Raw genomic sequence first — 22,459 nt, 5'->3', positions numbered from 1 at the left:
CCACTGTGTTTGAGCAGGAACAGGAAGCGATCTCATCTGTTCTCTGATGTAATCCCACAGGCTGCCTTACTGTTTCTGCCTGCTTGTTACCTGAAATCACAAAGGCGGGAAAAATAAGGAAAAGTTTACTTGGAGATAAATTATCTGAATTTCAGGAGCGTGACCACGCCTCTGAACACGCCCCTTCCGGTTCTCATCTATATATGACCACTCAGTTCTACAAGCTGTTCGTTTTTGTTTTCATGCCCCACCCTCCGTTTTTCAGTTCTTTCACTTCTTCACTTCTCATTAGCACATGGGGATCTGCCAGGCCGGGGAGCTGCCGCAAGTCCCCTCAGAGGACTTCCCCAAACCGCAGCTCATTTCATGTTTAAGCCATTCGCCTTTATCTACTAAAAAACGCTAAAATGGGGACGTGGGCCCAGCTAGAGAAATATTTTAAATGGATTAAACTGTCAGGAACCAAGGTTTACACGTACAGATGGGACCCAAAGGCAAACTCAATACAAAATTTACGGGAACTATGTACAGATTTATTTCTTTAACATAAATGTCCAGGAACAACCAAGGGAACGAGAATATAACTCAAGCTGAGGAAACCGGGAACTGAAATGCCCAGGGAAGCCGTGATCGGGGGAAGATGCAACAGAAAGGGGAAACAATTACTAGGGTGCAGGAGAACGGAGAGTCAAAACTAAACAAGAATTAAAATGCTGCGGCTTACAATCAGAGTCAGACCGTGGGGCTCGGAGGGGAGGGTGTCCGTGGGAAAATCCTAGCAGGGAAAGACGGAGACTGAGGGAGTTCTCTCACACGCAGAACAGGCAGGAGGGCGTAATATTAACACAGGTAACAAAATACCTGAATAAACTCAGAGCTTAGGAGACCCAAGTTATTACCAAGAGTGACTAACGGACTGGGGTGGATCAGCCGTCCGCACTGGGTGAAATAGCCCTGCTGCCTGGGATGGAATACAGGTGTGATGCTGATGGTCCAACCCGAGGGCGTGGCCACTGAGGCAACACGAACACTCCCAGATACTGCTCCCACGGACCATGACATAAACTACTAGACTAGAGTCTTATTGTACCTTTTTAAATGACCTGATTTTGGATCATCTTTTTGTTTTTTACCGTGTTTTTAAATGGGTCCCGCCCATGGACACTAACAAAAACAAACAGGCACAAAACAAACCCTGATGGAGTCATCCAGGGAGAACTGAGAGACTCTGGGAACAAACTAAGAATAAACTAATCAGCAGTTTGTAAACTGGTGCTAGGGCAGATTTTAATAATAAACACATCTTTGAAATTGTCAGTTTTCATCAGGTTCTCACATTAATTGCAATTACCACAACAACAACTTCCAATTTTCTGGTTTGGAGCAGAAAGAGACCTCCAGACTAGTTTGTCCTTGATTGTTGCCGTGCTTCTGATGCGGATTCCTGGGAGTTCAGTAAAAATCTCTCATAAAGTATTATTACTCTCAGCAGTTTCCCATTTTTTTCTTTCTAATCTTTTTGATGCTGTAGCATGCGGCAAAGTAAGGTTTATGAGCTTGCTCTTGCTTTGGTTTAGAGCTGATCAATTTGCTTCTCTCGAGTTATAAAACTTTGTTATGAGCCAGTGTGAACACCTGAGATTTATATCTGTGCGAACATACAACATATCATCGGTGTGTCTTCTGCACCGCACAGTTTTTTGTTTGGAAAAATGTTAAGTTTCTGCCATTTTCCTAATAACAGATATGTACAGTAGCTGGAAAACGTGCATCCATAGCTGTCATCTTTTCCTGACTTAGTTTGTCCTGAAAAGGTATCATTTTGAAGGACCCACTCAGTGAGTTGCACAAAAACATCACTAGTGGACATAAGGTCAATCCGTCTGCGCTATCTTAAGGCCACCGGACCTACATCATGTGCTATATTACTTTTTATATATCTAGGTTATCATAAAGTGCAATTCTAGGAAAGAACATGAAACCCCAAACTGAACAAGCTCACTGAAATGAGTCACCAGATTTGAGAAAGTAGAGCACCATGGAGATTTGGCAATAAAAAATTATATCTTAAGTGACTTATTTTGTTACATACAGCCTCTGGTACACTTTTCCCTTTGTCAGTCACCAGTTAGGAAAGTATTTATTACATTAAGGGTCACAAACACAATCAAATGAATGGCAGCACTAGGACAAAATTTGCCTCACCAACATCCTGCCGAGTGCAGAGCAGTAATCTCCATTTCAGATGCAGGCGGGCTGTGTTTATGTTTTACTCAGACATCACTCTAGCCTCCGAAACTGTTTTATGTTCCTCGAAGTTTATGGTGCCTGAGGATTTGATACTTTTTTCTTTTTTTCAGAGAAGAGATTTCCTTCTTAAAATGTATTTGACATTTATTTTGATCTCACCTCAGCCTTTGGGGTAAATGAAAAAAAAAAAACTGTGAACATTGCCTTTTTAATTCATCACTGCTGTTGACATTTATCCACGGTGCACTGAGATTACTGCAGATATTTGGTGCAGTACACGCTCCGTTTATCAGCACAATTAAAATTGATCAGACAAGCTACTCCATCCAATCATCCACTTTCTCCTGTCAAATCTGTCAACTCAGTGAAAAATGAATTAGTCCATTATACACCGGCGAGTAATCCGCGGTTTATATAGAATATAGTTGATGAAAAAAAAAAAGTGAAAGCTTTTAATGTGGGCCAATCACAGCTACAGGACTGTGGACAGGACTTGTCAGCTGGTGTTATGCATCACTTTGGATTTATTAGGTCAGGATTAATATAAATACCCAATTTTAATTATACGAGAGTGAATATGTGACTTGGCAATCAGGTCACCTGAATGTACTGTGTTTGCACATGAAGGCCTGAGGTTTAAATGCATCTGCTCCGTTCTTCATAAATAAAACAGCAGGATGTATGTCACGCTGCAGGGAACTCTTCATAACATTGCTGGAGTTCGGGGCTTTTTGAAATGTACTCAGTCTTTCATAAACATGTGAGATGCTGAGGCTGTTGACGGACGACTGAAAAGCATTAGATCTCATTTTCCTTCGTGGTGCACATAAAGACACCAGATAATGTTGATGTAGCATATAGCGTAATATCTACATAGCTTATTGGAGCTCAGATTCTTTTTTCAAATGTAAATATATTATTTACATATCTAGTATTTCTACTGTATTTCTCAAAAAAATGTTTAAAATTATTATTTCTTTTACTTATCTATTTTATATGGATTTTTCTGTTTGACATCTGTTGTTGACAGTAAAGGATACATTTCATTGTACAGGGAAACATGTTTCTCTGCTGTGCATATGACAATAACTTTGAAACATAATGATTGTGCTTGATGGCGAGGGGATCATCACAGTAATTGCGAATCATCCTGAATGGCACAAAAATGTCTGAAACAAACTGTAATGTCAGTTTAATAGTTGTGGAGGTATTTGTGATCAAATGTAGCAATGGGGACTAAACACACAAACATACACACACTCACACACACACTATCAGAAAACACGAGGAGGTTTTCAGACTCAAAACAAAGTTTGCTTCCTGTTTCACAATCTGAGCCCTGAAGACGAGAGAGAATGGAATAATGATTCGTTGCCATTTTTCCAGATTGGTGTGACAGACTGGCAGAGCTAATCAGCTGAAGCTAATTAAGTAAAAGTCCAGCATTGAAAATATACTCAAGTAACATTCAGAATAGTCGTGTTTTAATAGTTTAGTTATACAAATCTCAAGCCACATTTTATTTAAGATTAGACTTAAAACTTTTATTTTTTCATAAAACTTTATAAACTTGATAAAACTGCCCCTCCCTGAGGCTGGTTCTGTTGGTTTCTTCCTGTTAAAATGGAGTTTTTCCTTCCCATTGACGCTTGTGCTTGTTCATAGGGGGATGACTGATTGTTGGGATCTTCACCTTGCAATATAAGCAAGGCTGCACCTATTTCCCATTTGTAACATATAGGGGTAGCTTAAGACTTTTGAACAGTACTGTACATTTTGTAAAAATTGCAATTGGGAAAGCCACTAAGTAAAGCTGTAAATGTTTGAATAAATTTAGTGAACTTAACCTTTAGGATGCGGTTTGTGGAAGTAGAGTTATTCTCACTAAAGCTTGACAAAAGAGATGTTCAGCTTTGCAGCTGGATTTTGCACTAAATCTTGAGCACCTGAGTGTCTATACTGTACTGTCAGTATTGTGACAGTGTTATTAATAACTTTCTGCTGCTTCTCCCTCTGTCTCTGTTTGCAGGATGTAAAACAGAGTGGGATGAGATCGGGTGCTGGCTGCGAGCTGAGGTTGGGCAGGTGGTCAATTTGTCCTGCTCTGAAGTCTTCCAGCATTTCTCCAGCAATCAAGGTTGGTTCCTGCACCAGCCTCAGTGAACACAGAACAGCACAGATCCTCATAGCCAAATCATCTGATCACCAGCATTGTTAAAATAATATAATGTAAAAATCCGATTCTTGGATGCTGTGCTGTCACACCAGTACTAAGTCTAATTATCTCCACTGGATAATCAGCGGAGCTAATGCAGGCTGGAGTCACTGCTGGAGAATCATAGCATGTATTCATGTATGTTTGTTGGCAAGAATACACACACACACACACACACACACACACACAGACACACACACACACACACACACACACACACACACACACATATATATTATGCTCTAGGATGTTTTTGGCAGAAGTGGTTTGAAATCTTGTCTGCAGGGTTCATTCATCACAATTTGACATCCTTTTCGGCTGCTGTCTCCTCAAAGAAAGTCCTTGTGACACCATCAGAAATAAATTCTTTCTTTATAATGAGCTGTTGCATTTAGCAATTTTTATATTTACACATATGTGTGTAAATAATGCACATGTATCCACATTAAGATTTTTATTAGCTTTTTCTTTGGTTAAAACAATTACATGTTTTGCGACTATTAAACTGGTCCTTATAGGACAACAAGTAAATGTTTAAAATGACGCACACAGACAGAAATATTGGTCTGTGCACTGTTGTATTGTTACAAGATCATTAGAGGAGGGAAAGCCACATTAATTAACGAGTAATGCTCTTTCCTCCTTTACCTTGATGGAAATAACGGCTCATTATGATCTGAATTGCTGATCACCCAAACAAACAAGAGGCTTTGCTTTCAGCTGCACAGTTTGCAGCATTTGGACTCCAGTCGGTTTCTGTTTGCTCAGAGGAAATAACGAACAAAGAAAAAAATCCTCCTGTCATGTATTTTTATGCATCTTTGTTCTGCTAAACAGCAATTCTTCTATTACCTATGTGCTATCTCTGGCAAAGATATTTAAATACACAGTCCCACAAATACCAGATGACTTTCTCCTGTCACCTGCTGTATCCAAATGAACTTTAACTAAAAGCAGACGTCAGTGGACTTAAAAGAATAAAACGTTTTTTGACTCAAAGAACGATGGACCGAAATAGTCTCAGAGAGGAAATACTGGTGCAAGTTTACCGGAATGATGACTTAAAGCTTGTAGGTTAAAACAAGGCGTGTAAAGCAATTGTTGATGAAAATCTGGATCTTGCTGGTAGTGGTGTTTGTCACCCGCCACATCTCGGACCCATACAGGAGGACTGCTTTCACATTAGTGTTGAAGATGCGCTGAGTTCCAGATGGGTCACAGGGTGTTGAATGCAAGCCTTGCTTTGTTGATCTGGCTCCTAACGTCTTCATCTGCGCCACCATCACTGTTGACTATGCTTCCTAGGTAGATGAAGCAGTCCGTTTCCACCAAGTCTTTTCCCTGTAGCTGCAGTGGATGTTCTTGTTGGTTGTTCAACCGCAACACCTCTGGTTTTCTGATGTTGATCTTCAGGCCAGTCTTTTCTGCCTCCTCAGTGAGCCGGGTAAGCTTTTCATCAACAAGTGCTTTCGACACATCCTCAACATCAGATGGCCTGAGAAGATCTCGAACACAGACCTGTGGAAGAGAACCAGCCAGAACCCGGTCGGTCAAGACATCAAGAAGAGAAAATGGGGCTGATAGGCCACACACTTCGAAAACCAATCGACAACGTCACAAAGTAAGCACTGGACTGGAACGCACAAGGAAAAAGGAAAGTGGGGAGACCCAAACAGATGTGGAGAAGATCTGTCTAGAGCGAAGTGAAGGCCGCCAGAATGACCCTAGGCTCTATGCTCCACCAGGAGTCTACAGGAAAATTGATTTGATTGATTTGTAAAGCAATTATGATTCAATATTTAATTATAAAGGAATTAATCAGCTCATGGTTTCACAAGCATTTTGCAAATTTCTAAGTATTCTCTCCCCCCCCCTTTCCTTTACACAGCTGCCGGGAAGCATATCATTTACTTAAAGTGCGTCTCTTCGATATGTTTATGTGAAAACATTGCTGCATAGGCTGCCCTGAGCTTGTGGATGAGGTTCTGCATATTGTTTAACTGTCCAGCCAGCAACTTCTGTTCCATCTCACAGTGTTGCTTTTGGTGTCATTAGTCAAAAATCACTGTAAACTGCTGCTTTGTGCTAAACAGCAGATATATTCTCAGAAGAAAGCACAGTGGAGACTTTAGAACATAAAGGACCAGATATTTCCAAAAGAGGTTGGAAGAGACCAAAATGAGCTTCAATAGACTGAGTAGAGGATTCGCTTCAAATATAATGGAGAAAAAGAAGATGATAATGGTGTAGCAGTTATTAGCCCTGAAAGATAAAAAGGAAAATATACCTGCAGAGTTTCAGTAGGTTTCATACAACACTTTTTTCTTCACTTTTCAAGAATCCTAAAAGTTAAACTTGACCAAAGGAGTCAGGGTGTAATTTCAACAGCATTTCACAACAAAAAGGGACGTGAATAACACATTTTAATTCAGGTAGATTTAAAATAGCTGGTATTGTCAGTCAGTTGTGTTGTAAAATGTATGAAAAGACTAAAAACCAAGACAGAAAAGGACACTTGGTGTAACAAAAACAGCTTCACTGAGCTTCTAAACCCGGGCTGTCAAAAAACAGCCTGTAGGCCAGAACTAGCCCATCATACTGTCCCACTGGAGGGATTTGAAAAGTGCCAAAATTGTAGAGAAAGAGGGCATTTAGCAGTTTCACCCAAGCATTGTGTTGAAAGCTCATGGTCAGGAGACTGACTGAACATTGTTGAGATCTCAGGGTGTACATCACCATGTTTTGCAAATGCATGGTGTATTACATGTGAACATTTTCAGCAGGTAGTTGTACGTCTTTATAAGAAAGAAACAATTTGAAGGTGTTATTTACAGGTTCCCATGCAGTGGTTATGTGACCCATAAACTGAACTGAAATTGCTGCTTTCATTCTTGAGACTGAAAAAGTGGCTCCAAGTGGTTTGCACATTCCCCTTGCAAACAAAAAGATCTCCGGTTTATTCCTGGAAGGAAACACCAATCCTTTTGGGGTTGTGTCAGGAAGGGCACAAAAAATAATAAAAGAACAACATTCATATATTTGTGCGATTGAAACACTTGAAATTAACTGTCTCCTTGCGTTCTCTCTTTGGATTCCCCACATTAGGGTATGTTTACAGGAACTGTACTGCTGACGGTTGGTCGGAAATGTATCCACCCTATGAGGAGGCCTGCGTGTTCAGCGATGACAGCGAGCCTGAGTCGGAGGTATACGGACATGTGGTTGTAATCATGCCAGTCAATGAAGGATGAACATATTGTTTCTACTTCCTCTATCGCTGTTTCCTTTTTATGTCAGACCTATTTGTAGTTAGCTGTGAGGACCTTTGTTCCAGGAATAAATGTAAACAACTCAAGGAAAATTACAGGTCCTGAAATTGTTTATAGCATAATTACTGCTTTTTCTATCTAAAGCTTAAATAAATGATTATTCATTCATGAATCTTATAAAGAAAGAACCCTTGAAGTTGCAGCAATTTGAGTCAGACTCACAGCTTCAGACTTTTATTTTGATATTTTTCTAAACTAACGGTTTCTCTGTTTTCCTGTCTCCAGACGAGTTACCTTTATACCTTCAGACAGGTTTACACCGTAGGCTACGCCACGTCACTCATCTCCCTCATTACAGCCATCGTGGTGTTCGCAGCCTTCAGGTTAGACCAGAGCGGCACACACCACCATCTGCACCCACAAAAGGCCAATAAAAGGGGAAATTTCTGTGATGCAGACACATTCAGGATTTGTGTGGTTAGGACAGCATCTTATAATTTTAGGAAAATATGCATATATTCAGATGATAAAGCCTCAAAGAGTCTTTGTAGTACAGAGGATTATGAATCATCTTACACATGCAAATTCATGAAGTTGTTTACCTTCTTCTTCCGCCTTATGAAATATTAATTTACATGCAGTGAATGCTTTATGCTATTGTTACACAGGAAGTTCCGCTGCACCAGAAACTACATCCACATCAACCTGTTCGCCTCCTTCATCCTGAGAGCCAGTGCCGTCTTCATTAAAGACACCGTGCTGTTTGCTGATGAGACCTTGGACCACTGCTCCATGTCCACGGTGAGGGCTCTAATTGATGTTTGCATCAAAATAGATTTCCACATGCTGTGTGATTGAGTTAACAGTGGAAACAGAGAACGAGGAGGGGAAGACGTGGCAAAACGATGAGAGGGAAGTACTCTCATTAGACTGATGAAATCTTTCAGCAACAATTTAAGAATTTTTTTTATATGGGAAAAATGAGAAAAAGGAGTTTTAAATCTACGATAGATAGATAGATAGATAGATAGATAGATAGATAGATAGAAGAAGGTATAACCGTAGGAATGATTTCTGTCTGTGTGCGTGGTCTTTATGTTAGTGGGGTCTGAGGGAGAAGGAACTCTGTTGGGTCTGTAGTGTGAAATGGAGTGGGTGTGTCCATGATGGACAATAGTTTGTCAGTGCCCTCCTGTCCCTCTGTGACTCAAACGCCTCCAGATTCTGGCCACTGATGAATTTGTTGTTCTTGCTGGCATCTCTGGCACAGATGCCACCCCTCCAAGCAGACAGCAGCACTTGCTGCTAAAAATTGGTCTTGGCGTTTTGCCTCAAACACTGGAGGAACTGAGGTTCCTCAAAAAATAGAGTCTAATCTGTCATTCATGTGAACACCAGGCGACCGTGGCTCAGGGGTTTGGGAAGCATATCTGTAACCGGAAGGTCGCCGGTTCGATCCCTGGGCTCTCTGTCCTGGTCGTTGTGTCCTTGGGCAAGACACTTCACCTACCGTGAATGTGACAGTGAATGAATAGTAGCATTGTAAAGCGCTTTGGGTGCCTTGAAAAGCGCTATATAAATCACCGGAAATCAACCACTATCTTTTTTGAGTGGCTGACTTTCAGAAGGAGGTGGTTTTCTGCCAAAGAACTACACATAGCTCTTCATCACCTCCCACTCCAGCCCTGTCCCTAATACACCCAACCACTGCAGTGTCATTAGACGACTTCTGCAGGTGGCATGATTCATTCATGTGCTGGAAGTCAGAAGGTTATAGAGTGAACAGGAATACAGACACTTCCGGCCTGTATATATTTTGTATCAGGATCTCCTTATATAGAATGTACTGAATATGCTTTTTTTTTGCACATGTGTGTGTTGGATTTGGAGAAAAGGTTTATTTCTTTTTTCATGAATTGATTTTAAAAAACAGCCTTTTTGTTTGTTCCTTATTGCATGTTTTGGTCTCCGTGTCCATGTTTTTTATTGCTTTCTTGTCATCTTTGGTTTTTATTCTCTTGTGTATCTTTGTGGGGTTTTTTTGTTTATCTTTGTTCACTAATTGTTTGGTGCTGGTTTTACACTTTTGTGTGTTTTCGTGGTTATGTACTGCACATCTTCCTGTTGGTTTATATCTCTAGATTTTGCAAATTTTTGTGTTCCTTTTTTTATTGTTTTATAAATTTTAATTTCTTTTGCAAGTCTTCTCAAATTGTCATTTTGTGACTCTTTATGTATTTTATTTTTGTCTTTTTTTAATTGGTTTGAGTTCCTTGGTGCTTATTTTGTATTTCTTTGTAATTGATTGACTTCAGTTGAAGTTATAGCAAAAGTAGAAGAAGAATCAAATATCCTTTTGTCACTACCTTCCCTTTTATTACACAAAAAGATGTATTTTTATGTTAAATGATGACACATCCAGTTTTTTTAACTTTGTTTTGTTGTTTCCTCTCTATAGAAAGCGTGCAAGTCAGCCGTGGCTTTCTTCCAGTTCAGCATCCTGGCCAATTACTTCTGGCTGCTGGTGGAGGGCATGTATCTGCAGACGCTGCTGGCTCTGACCTTCGTCTCACAGAGGAAATACTTCTGGTGGTATATCCTGATTGGATGGGGTGAGTAAGAGTGACTGAATTTGTCTTTACAAAAACAATCACACACTGTAGCTCCAACACAAACACTAAAAAACAGAATAAAATGTGACCCACAAACAGATTAATATTCAAAAGGGTTATCTAAAATCATTTGTTAATCATAATCAGCTCTAGCGATAAAGCAAATATTGGTGAAATAGAGACAGGGCCATAGAACACAGAGGCTCAGTTGAAAGGGGAGGTGCTATAAATATGGTAGAAAAACGTATTTTTTTGTTACAAATAAGCTCAGTTGTGGATGCAAAGACAAACAATTTGCTTTTCTGAAAATATGCTTAGAAAGTCAAACAAATCGTTTGCCTTGTTTTGTGGTTTTGACTACTGAACAGTGTGTTTATTATCCTAAACAGTCAATTAACACCGTTGTCCTTTGTCTGTATATGTTTATAAGTCCCATGACTTGATGTTTTTGCTGACATTGGAATATTGTCAATTTGCACCGACATGTCAAATGGGCAAATTTTCCTTTGTTTCTGTGTACAAAAGCACAGCCTCTATAATTGTGTTACACAAATTAATACAGATTAATTTTTAATTACACAAAAGTGTAATTCTCCTAGAATTAAATGGGATTTCATTGTGTGTTACCTACAAAGGGGTACAAACTAAAGCTTTTACAGGAAAGAAAAAAATATTTTCACTGCAAGTAATTTTTACTAGTGTGTAACTTTGGGTAATTTAAAAGAAATCCAAATAAAATTTTCCACAGCTTGCACTGTGCAAAATACATTGAAATTCAATTGAATAATATGGGAAAACACCCTTTGTTAACACCCATATGATGTTAACTTGTTAAATGGATTGCAGCATTTAAAAACAAATGTTTTATATAGGCAGGGAGGGATTGGTTAAAAAAAAGGCACTTCACAAACTTTATCTATTTAGTGGTGCTCTTTAAAAAACTAAAACTGTTCAATAAGCAGTATTCAGGAAGGATAGAGAAAGAGGAAAATGTAATACATACCTTTTAAAAATGTAAAAATGCAAAATTGTGGTCATAGCCTACAACAGTGATTGGTTTTCTCACTACATCCCGGATTTGTCTGTGTGTGAGAAAAACACTATAAATGATTGATTTGAATGAGCAATATTTTCCAACTTGAAGAGACTGTACCCTTACAAACAGGATGTCTGTGAACCTAAAAAAATGGAAATACTTGATAAATAATTGAATCGGTGTTTTCAGGTAAAAGTGGCATTGAAGCGTCGAGTCACACAAAAGGTACCTCCCTTCATGTTTTTTCTAGAGCTACACTAGCTGATCATCATGTAGCCTGACAAATACAAAACAGCAACAGCCAGCTCATCTAACCGTTAAAATATCACATGTCAGAGCCCATTAAAAGATGTAAAAGTGATTAAAATAATCATTAAAAGATATTTTTTTGGTAAGCGGAGAAATCACAGCAGTTAGCATGTTAGCCGCTATTAAATATTCAATCAGTGCTAGCAAGCCACTTTGACCTCCACACACAGTACTGCTCATATTATACAGTGACTAACTAGCTTACACAACTACATGTTAAAAAAATAGCCAGTAAAACATCAAGAACTTTTCATTAGCTGTATATTTTTGGTTTCTCCATTTCAAAGAAGCTCTCAATGGTTTTCTGAAGTCCAGAGTAGTGTGATCCAGTGCAAATCATCATCATCATAATAATTGTCGTCATCTCTCCAGGCAGCCAGCCAATTGTTAATTCTGCTTATGGCAAGTTCTTCACTTCACCCACTTGAGGTCTCACTCCTCATTGTTTCTGTCACACCATCATCGGCCACATCTGCTAAAGGTCCTGCAGCAAACATGTCAGACTTTTACAGTCTTGCCAGCAAATGCCTGAAGGACCTGTCAAAGATTCACTCATATTAACTCCTTAATGAAGAAAAAGTAAAAAATAAAAAATAAATTGACTGTTATTTACGTGTAAAAGCAAAATGTGTTAAGATCCACTGAAAGTTTAATAAATACATGATTTTTTTTTATTCTAAAACATCAGAGTAATGTAGGTAAAGGAATAATTTTCAAGAACAAACAAATGTTTCCATCATGGCTTTTGCTGATTTAAAGTCAAGGCGTCTTGTTGCTTTTCTGTTTCTCGTAAATGATGCTGCTGGAGAATAAGTGCCATCAGTTGCACATTGCGATGTGCTCAATTTAATATATTCAGCTGCAGAATATGAGATAACAGGGGAACAGTATGAAAACCCCTTTCAGTGCCTTAAATGGATTAACCCTTTAAAGCCAAAACTATTCCCAGAATTATAAATTTTGAAGTGAGAGTGTATTGGACCTTTTGACAAAAACATAATATTAATTTGACATTTATTTTACAATTTATTTAGAATTGTCAGGGGAAAAATTTAAACTGATGATGTAGAAGCCTCAAACGCTTACAAAAACTCATGTATCTAATATAAAGCACTAGGTGTTAAGGGGTTAAAGTCAGTATTATCACACATTATCTTCATATCTGGGTGGGAAATCTATTTTTACACAAGAACTGAGCCTCCAAAATCCTGGTAGCAGTTTATTTAGGCAGCAGCACAGCCCTAAAGATGAGTGTAGCACTTGTTTTCCTCGGCCCCCCTTTTATTTTCTCTCCCGTCTTTTTTTTTTTTTTTTTTTTTTTTAGGTTTCTATGGATGTTTTGAGAGGTTTCCATGTTTTCTCATCCCTTGTTCCTAAGCCAAGTGTTTTCCATTGTCTTACCATTCCCATCCCACTGTCTTTTTGTTTTGTTTTGTTTGTTTCATGCTGCTGCATATTTTCCTATTCAAGCCTATAATCTCAAGCTCCACCGCTCCTGTCTGTCTTATATGTTCCTGTTACCAAAATATAGCAGCTTAGTCCAGCCACACAGGGCTAAGCAGACACTTTTGTTAAGTGCAGCAGTGAAGGTGAGAAACAGCAACACACTTACCTGAAACTTTTAGGCAATGTCCAGCTGGCAAAGCAAAACCTTTCATGCCACGTGGGCTTTTTAAATCCTCCACTGCATGCCAGTGCAATGCTGCATTCACACACGGTGGCAGGGATATTTCTGATAAGGTGATGAATGGAATTTATGGTAAGATATAAATGGATCTGACCCTGAGGGCTACAAGCACGCCGCGCCAGTTTAATAAAAGAAGAGGTAGGTCATCAGCATTCAGGCAGACATTATTATGATTTCACGTCAGGTTTTGTGAGCTGTCTCAGTTGTAGGTTGTTGTTAAAGGTGCTCCACATGCAAACAGTGAGTCACGCTGAGCAGGATGCTGTAGCTGGCAACTGCTGCTCAGCTGCTTTGACAGGAAGTTAAGAGAGGAAAGTGAAATCCTCCACCGCTGTCAATCCCTGCCGGAGATCAGTTGATTCTACATCTCGTCTGGGAACTTGCACTTGAACCGTGATCATTTTTCCAGCTCCAGTTCACAGCAGCACTGCTTTATAAGCCTGAACTGCTAATTTTTAGAAATGGAATAGCACTGAATTCATAGGCATGAGACAATATTAAATGTCATTATTAATAAAATAGCATAAGTTAAACCAGGTAGCTTATCTCTGATTAACAACCTCCTTAACCTTTTGGAGAAGATCTCTTAATTGTGAGATTAGTCATAATTACAATTGTGGATGCTTCCTGGGGCTGTGCTTCAAAGCAGGTACAACATACTCAGGATATCTTTCCCCTCTCTCTTCTCTTACCCAGACATCAGCAATCAGCCTAATCAGTCACACAAAGGTGGTTATAATTTCAATAAGTTAGTCCACAGCTTCCCAATCTAGCTGCAAGGGTGGTTCCCAAGAAGAGGCGGAAATGGAGGCATCTGACCACTCAGTAATGTTAAAGGTTTTACAGAGAGCAGAGTGACTGATTCTTACCAAGGAAAATCAAACTATGATATTAGAAAAAACTGATTAGGCACATAATACAGTCTGAAAGCAATGGAGTGCAACCAGTTCAGCTCCTGAGCCGTGTGAGTGGAGGAGCACTGTACAGTAGTGCAGTATCAAACATGCTGTGTGCACTTTAAGCTCTCTTGAGCCAGCTGGCAAAAATGCAGACTGTGTAAGCCTTATTAATATCACCCGTTTATCATTAAGGAATACATTTATTAAAATTTAGGAAACACAAAGACTTTAGATTATTTTACTATCTGAGACATGTTCTGGGAATGTTTACACAGTCTTCTGCATAGTCGATTAATCTATAGGCAGTGATTTCACCTGTCTAATGTTGAACATGACCCACAAGTTACCATGGCGATGTAACCTGGTAAGAAAAAGAAAAAAACAGAACCGCTATTACTGAAAACCCAGGATTTCCTTATTAGCCTTATTTTCACCCAAGAATTAATGCACAGCAGTTTCAGCTGTTGACAAAAGGATGATTACTTAATAAATTCGGCTGTTCCCCCAAATGATCACATTTTATACCTGGACAACAAGATGTTGGGTTGGTGATAGATTGCTTGTGATATTCCCTATACAAAGTTACAACAATAACAGCCATAATAATGCTTACAAAAATATGAAACTACACAGATGACTATGTGAAGATATGTAAATATTTTTGGCCTGAATGTTTTTACACAAAGCACCTGAGGTGTGTTTACGTGTGTGCACACGAGTGGTGCTCAGACTGTAACCACGGTGGCTCTGATGCGTCTTATCAGCTTCTTTCCGGCTTTACTATCCTGCTCTCTCGTGTCTCCTGCTTTGATTCTCTGTGTACTCCTTTTTTTTTTTTGGCATGAAACAGATGCAAGTAGCATGGAAAAAAATTATACACAGAGTCAACTTAATATTTTCTATGCTTGTCAACATTCCCGTAAAAATAATGCAACAAACAGATGCGTTTGGTCTGGAGCAACGTTCGGATTGATTTTACTTGACAGGTAAACAGAGCATGCATAATTAATTCCTGCCCTTACATTATAGGGCTCCCATCTACAGTTCTCATACTGTGGGTTTTGACCAGATTCTTCTATGATGACAGAGGGTATGTTTTTACTGTTATTAGTTTCATATTTCTGCATTTTATTTAAAGCAGCTTGCCAGTCCATGATAACTATTATATCTATTTTTGTAGGTTTAGTATTGCACTGACATTACATTTGGCTTTACAGTTGCTGGGATGACACAGACAATGTTGGCATCTGGTGGATTATTAAGGGACCAATAACAGCCTCACTGCTGGTGAGTATAGGAGTTAAACACCAAGTACCTGATAAACCTGCCGTGCCTGTCTAGTTTTTTGTTTTGTGGTGGCAGATTTACAATTAAATTTTTATGAGGAAGTTTTACACTAAAGTGGGATTCTTCAGGCAGAGGAAGTACAAGTTTGTGACCCTTCGGGCAGTGATTATGAAATATTAAATAATTTACCAGCAATGTTTTAAAAATTTAGGAGCTTGTTAAGAAACATGTATTGGTGGTTTTGTCTTTTAAATCCTTTGATGTCAGATTTTCTTTTGTCAAAGCTAAAGGTTAATAAATATTTGCCAACATACTGAGAGACAGAAGTTGGCAGAAGTTTTCTTGCAAATCACATTTGTTCCTGGCACAAGTTTAACTAGTTAATTAAGATAACTTTACTTCAGTGAGTTGGTAGAAATGAACATCGCTGGCAGCCATGGTAATATTTCAGTTAACCGAGGTTGTTTACTCACTTGTATTTTTTCTGGACTCGGTCCACTTCCAGACAAACTCCAGAGTGGTTTATAGTGAGGATCTGATCCAACCTCGAGCCGATTTCCTGGTGTACGCTGCAAGATTGAGCTAAAAGCCTCCCTGAATTCTTTACGTTTTGCATTATGAGATGCAACAGAGTTTTGTATACATTCAGAGTCCTGAAATATTACTGTGATAAATATGATAAACACATAATCAACTAGTCCAGAACATTGTATCTTTTTCCTGTATTTACTTTTCTTGCCTCAGACACATTTGGCCCATCAGCGGAGTGAATGTTCTCGTTTGCAGTGACACATTGTGGTTCACTTTGATTTGTCTCGAGTTCAATAGTAATCATCTTTATCCTGTGACGATACAGGATTTTTAAATTTTTCATTCCCCTGTGATAACACTGAATGTGTTTTAACTAGTGTGTATCTGATTTTGCAATTTGGGCCACTGTGCATGTTTCTCTTCCAGATCAACATAGTCATCTTCGTCAACGTCATCCGGATTCTGGTTGAAAAGCTTAAATCTTCTGCCATGACTGGGAACAATGACACTGGACATTTTATGTGAGTCTTGAGGAGAGATTATCTCTGTGGGACAATGTGGGACACAATGTACAATGTTGTGCTAGTGCAAAATTTTGTTATAGCTGGTTTTTAAAAATATCATGCAACAGATTCAGATTTAGTTGAACTGTTTACATGTGGCTGTCTGCACTTGTGTATTCCCTCTTTTGGTCAAAATTAATAGAAGAACAGTCACTCGTTCTTGTGATACAAAAAACAGAGAAAAAACTGCATCAACAAGTTGCTCCACTACTGCCTATTAAATGAAGGACAGTAATATTCTGAAAAGTCAGTATGCATTTGCGTCCTGCAGGCCACCCTCCTAATCTCAGTAAGGTGCATAAAATTCACAAGACAAAAAAAACAAAATAGGTCAAATCACATTAATACAAATGAAAACTTTTCCAGAGGAAAAAAACACTCAAAAACACCTGTTCTGTTTGCTCATCATGGCAACAACAGCATACAAGCCCACACAGGACGTGCACCCTAACACCCTGAAAGCACCTGGTTGAAAAGCAGGAAATTTTCATCTGACTCTGAAAAAATGACTGGTGCTAGTTTACTGCAACAGTCTATTGAACTTCGTGATTGGGTTTGCTGCACAGTGTGGTAAATGCTAGTTATTTCAGCCACTTTTATCTTTCCATTCATTTTCTTTGGTTCAGAGTTCAAATGCTATACCTCCTGACTGTAGCTAGGTAACTAGATAGAGTTTGTCACCTACTGATCAGAAGGTTGGTGGTTTGATCCCTGGCTGCTCCAGTCTGCATGCTAAATATCCTTGGGCAAGATATTAACCCCAAGTTCCTCTCCAGTGGGCCCATCGGCGTGTGGATGTGTGCGAATGTTAGATAAAAAGCACTTAAACACAGAAAAAAGTAAATGGGTGAATGAGGCAAGTTGTATAAAGAACTTTGAGTGCTCAGGCAGAGTAGAAAAGTGCTATATAAGAACCAATTATATGATTATGATTGACATCATAAGGAGCCCCCAATGAGACGGCCTCTTCTTCTTTCTCTTATTGGATAATTGGATAATGCTGAACATTGTCTCAACATATGCCCCTCGTAAAATGGGACATATGATCACTCTAGTCACAAGTTATTGATGTGACATATAATAGCTTTGATTTGATAAAAAGCATGCTGCTCTTTAATAGAAGCTGTAAAGTAGTAAATTTATATGAAAACCAAAAACCTTTAGGGCAGCAGTAAGGTAAGAGGAGTCTGTGAGGATGGACTGCTCAGCGACTGTGGAAGGCTGTTTTATCTAGTGAAAATGAGATTTGCTAATACATCTCAGCAGGAAACCTTACAACTGATGAACAGATTTCTGATTGTTAGGAAGAAAAGAAGTAGCTTGCACCAATCAGCTAATGCAGCACTCTAAAGAGCTCTGAACTTACCCCAGTGTGTCTTGTGTGATGTCAGGAAAGGATGAAGAACGAATAACCTATCAGATAAATTAGTTTTGATATCCATACATCTTACATAGGGTGCTGAATTTAATCTTAGTGCTATTTTCATAAACCATCATTTTAATAATCTGTAAGTTTAAAATTTAAACACTGTACAAGAATGAAATTTGATTTCTTACAGATTACATTTGTACTTATAAGAAATGTCTTGACTGAAAAATAAGATCAAAGCCACACTTCCCTCTCTGATGAAATCTCTTTCAAGTTTTTTTTTTCTTTTTTGGATTGGATATGCTCTGTGAGTTTGCAACTTTCACCGTCTTTCTTTGAAGCCTGGATGCGAGCCAGCACATCACAAGTATAGGTTTGAATAAATCAAACCAAATTCACACATATTTAGAAACAACTGTAAATTTTGCGTATTACATTTTTACAGACATACAGTGGGGCAAAAAAGTATTTAGTCAGCCACCGATTGTGCAAGTTCCCCCACTTAAAATGATGACAGAGGTCAGTAATTTGCACCAGAGGTACACTTCAACTGTGAGAGACAGAATGTGAAAAAAAAATCCATGAATTCACATGGTAGGATTTGTAAAGAATTTATTCGTAAATCAGGGTGGAAAATAAGTATTTGGTCACCTCAAACAAGGAAAATCCCTGGCTCTCACAGACCTGTAACGTCTTCTGTAAGAAGCTTTTCTGTCCCCCACTCGTTACCTGTATGAATGGCACCTGTTTGACCTCATCATCTGTATAAAAGACACCTGTCCACAGCCTCAACCAGTCAGACTCCAAACTCCGCCATGGCCAAGACCAAAGAGCTTTCGAAGGACACCAGGAAAAGAATTGTAGACCTGCACCAGACTGGGAAGAGTGAATCTACAATAGGCAAGCAGCTTGGTATGAAAAAATCAACTGTGGGAGCAATCATCAGAAAATGGAAGACATACAAGACCACTGATAATCTCCCTCGATCTGGGGCTCCACGCAAGATCTCATCCCGTGGGGTCAAAATGATCATGAGAACGGTGAGCAAAGATCCCAGAACCACACGGGGGGACCTGGTGAATGACCTGCAGAGAGCTGGGACCAAAGTAACAAAGGTCACCATCAGTAACACACTACAACGGCAGGGAATCAAATTCCGCAGTGCCAGACGTGTTCCGCTGCTGAAGCCAGTGCATGTCCAGGCCCGTCTGAAGTTTGCCAGAGAGCACATGGATGATACAGCAGAGGATTGGGAGAATGTCATGTGGTCAGATGAAACCAAAGTAGAACTTTTTGGTATAAACTCAGCTCGTCGTGTTTGGAGGAAGAAGAATACTGAGTTGCATCCCAAGAACACCATACCTACTGTGAAGCATGGGGGTGGAAACATCATGCTATGGGGCTGTTTTTCTGCCAAGGGGACAGGACGACTGATCCGTGTTAAGGACAGAATGAATGGGGCCAAGTATCGTGAGATTTTGAGCCAAAACCTCCTTCCATCAGTGAGAACTTTGAAGATGAAACGAGGCTGGGTCTTCCAACATGACAATGATCCAAAACACACCGCCCGGGCAACAAAGGAGTGGCTCCGTAAGAAGCATTTGAAAGTCCTGGAGTGGCCTAGCCAGTCTCCAGACCTCAACCCCATAGAAAATCTGTGGCGGGAGTTGAAAGTCCGTGTTGCTCGGCGACAGCCCCAAAACATCACTGCTCTTGAGAAGATCTGCATGGAGGAATGGGCCAAAATACCAGCTACTGTCTGTGCAAACCTGGTAAAGACCTATAGTAAACGTTTGACCTCTGTTATTGCCAACAAAGGTTATGTTACAAAGTATTGAGTTGTATTTTTGTTATTGACCAAATACTTATTTTCCACCCTGATTTACGAATAAATTCTTTACAAATCCTACCATGTGAATTCATGGATTTTTTTTTTTTTTTTCACATTCTGTCTCTCACAGTTGAAGTGTACCTCTGGTGCAAATTACTGACCTCTGTCATCATTTTAAGTGGGGGAACTTGCACAATCGGTGGCTGACTAAATACTTTTTTGCCCCACTGTATATTGTCCCCAGAAGACTAATCCTTTTTCACTTTTCACCAACGTTTAATCTTTTTCTCTCATGTGGATGAAAGTCGTATAACTTACTGAAATGCCTCAACTATTGGAAGGGTTGAAATCTGGTTTTATCCAATCGCTCAGAAGCTCAATACATGTAGGGATCTAGATTTGGTCAAGACGACCTGCTGAATTTCAAATCAAGCAGAATGAGGAAGAAAGGGGATTTAGGTGACCTTGAAAGTGGCATGGTTGTTGGTATCAGACAGGCTGATCTGACTGTTACCTAAACTGCTGATTTGCTGGGATTTGCCCACACAACTAACTCTAGGGTTTACAGAGTGTGGTCAGATAAAAAGAAAAGTTCCAGTGAGCATCAGTTCTCTGGCTGAAAATAACTTGAAGAAGAAGAAGCAGACTTGCCTTGTCTGAGTCTGAATTTCTGTTGCAACAGATGGTACGGTCAGAATTTTGCAAAAAATACATGATAAAAACAAGACCGGCTTATGACATAATAACTTTTATAAGTCAGGTGAGGTAGCGGCCTCACCTCACCATAGTGGCCATGCAAGATGATTTACGCCCTTGGTAAGTTTTAAGGGAGAAAAATATGATGTTGGTTAAAATAGATCCATCGGCAATGTGAAATCCCAGAAATAAAAATGTCTCACAATATCATAATTCTTTCCGCCCTGACTTGCAATGATACATCCCAAGAACTCCATGACTTGCTCACTTGCTATTAGTAGAACTGCACCATCATTGAAGATCAACGCTACGAGTGTCTAACACCAACAAGTGGATAAATGAGATAATTTTGGGCTTCACTTATGGGAAGCCATTATGTTTGTTCATACTTTTTTTTTATATGATACAACCTATAGCTCAGGTGTGAGTTAAAAACATCATATGCAGAGAAAAGTGGTTCAGCATTGATAAAGCTGAGCTTTAAATCATTTTCTTGCACTAAACTCTCTATAATGCAGTTGGATAAAAAGTAATTAATTTTAACATGTAAACCTTTTGCTGGGTGGAAACTGCTAACTGAGGCAGTAGAATGCAAGACGAAAAGCTGTTTAAATCCCTTGACAAAAGTTTGAACGGCTTCTTACACTTTAATATAATATATGCATACATGAATCTACTGCAGCAGCAGTGAAACCCTGCTTCACCTGAAAGAATCCTTCTTTCTCTTGACATCTGGCTAGTGCACATTTGTGCTCAGCTGAATTAATTTAGAATGAGAGCATATAAAAATAGCTCCAGATTCCAGAAATAGATGTTACCTACTTTGACATGCGACAGGATTGTTCCACCGGTTCAATGAATGTTTCACAGGATTAAAAGCCCCGCCTGTCGTAGGAACTTAAATTTGATTCAGGAGGAACCTTGGCGTTCACACAAAGGCACAAATTATTCACCTGAAATAAGCTGATAGCTCCCCTCCATCTTTAATGTTTAAGCAGTTGAAGCTGTGATAATATTTCTGATTAGACCTATTTTATGGTTTAATCTGACTATCTAGAGACTAAAACATATACTGCACATCCTCATACATGTGAGAGTGTCACTGAGGAAACTAAAATGAGAATAAAACACACACACATGTCAGTTGTTAGAATAACAGCTGTCTGTTGATCTCTGATGGACTGGATACTCTTGTGATTGGATCTGTACCCAGCTAGGTTTTCCAATCTCAATAGGATATACAGAAAAGTAAACGATGAAGAGCATAAACATGATACTTATCTCAGTGTCTTTTGATGATGAAGCAGATGTTGAGTTGCTCTTTTCAAACCGCATTACTTGCGGGAAACCGTTTCAACAAAATGTCATAAGAAATTAAATGGCAACATTTACATGATATTTAGACATCAGTGATATGAGCTGAACTAAGCACAATGTGTTCAGGTTTTGTGTTTTGACATTTTAATCTTTTCCACTGATTGGCCTGATGATGATGTTGTTTTAAAGGTCAGTGTAATGAAAATCTGACACCACCACTGTAGCTTTGATGAAACCTGAATGACACATTTAGTCTGTCTGGCATTTGAAACGTGTACCTCTGACATGACTGAAAGTAGCTGACCATACTGGTAACACACTGTAATCTTTCAAAGTGTTACATCATTATCTGGACTTATTTTTAGGGTTTCTTTTTTCCTTTCTTTTTGCTTCACTCAGGAGGCTGGCAAAATCCACCCTGTTCCTGATTCCTCTGTTTGGGATGCACTACACTGTATTTGCCTTCCTGCCTGAGAACACTGGAGTAGCAGCCAGACTCTACATCGAGCTGGGACTGGGCTCCTTTCAGGTATAAAACTTCAGAATCACAGTTTACAAAGAATTGCTAAAAATAAACAACTCACATTG

General features: G+C 39.2%; 1 protein-coding gene across 1 annotated transcript in view; it reads left to right on the top strand.

Moving 5' to 3' along the window:
- ghrhra (growth hormone releasing hormone receptor a) overlaps window positions 1-22,459 on the top strand; it is a 51,389-nt gene that overhangs the window by 19,251 nt on the left and 9,679 nt on the right. Inside the window, exons 3-11 of the mRNA XM_085140248.1 lie at window positions 4,280-4,387; window positions 7,571-7,671; window positions 8,020-8,117; window positions 8,403-8,535; window positions 10,193-10,346; window positions 15,307-15,367; window positions 15,495-15,564; window positions 16,522-16,616; window positions 22,271-22,400. Of these exons, the coding sequence (XP_084996374.1) occupies window positions 4,280-4,387; window positions 7,571-7,671; window positions 8,020-8,117; window positions 8,403-8,535; window positions 10,193-10,346; window positions 15,307-15,367; window positions 15,495-15,564; window positions 16,522-16,616; window positions 22,271-22,400 (950 nt within the window). The remainder of the gene's footprint in view (window positions 1-4,279; window positions 4,388-7,570; window positions 7,672-8,019; window positions 8,118-8,402; window positions 8,536-10,192; window positions 10,347-15,306; window positions 15,368-15,494; window positions 15,565-16,521; window positions 16,617-22,270; window positions 22,401-22,459) is intronic.

Source organism: Neolamprologus multifasciatus, chromosome 18, assembly GCF_963576455.1.
Source record: "Neolamprologus multifasciatus chromosome 18, fNeoMul1.2, whole genome shotgun sequence".
Taxonomy (NCBI): Eukaryota; Metazoa; Chordata; class Actinopteri; order Cichliformes; family Cichlidae; genus Neolamprologus; species Neolamprologus multifasciatus.
The sequence above is the reverse complement of the archived record's forward strand: the minus strand, read 5'-3'. Positions and strand labels throughout refer to the sequence as shown.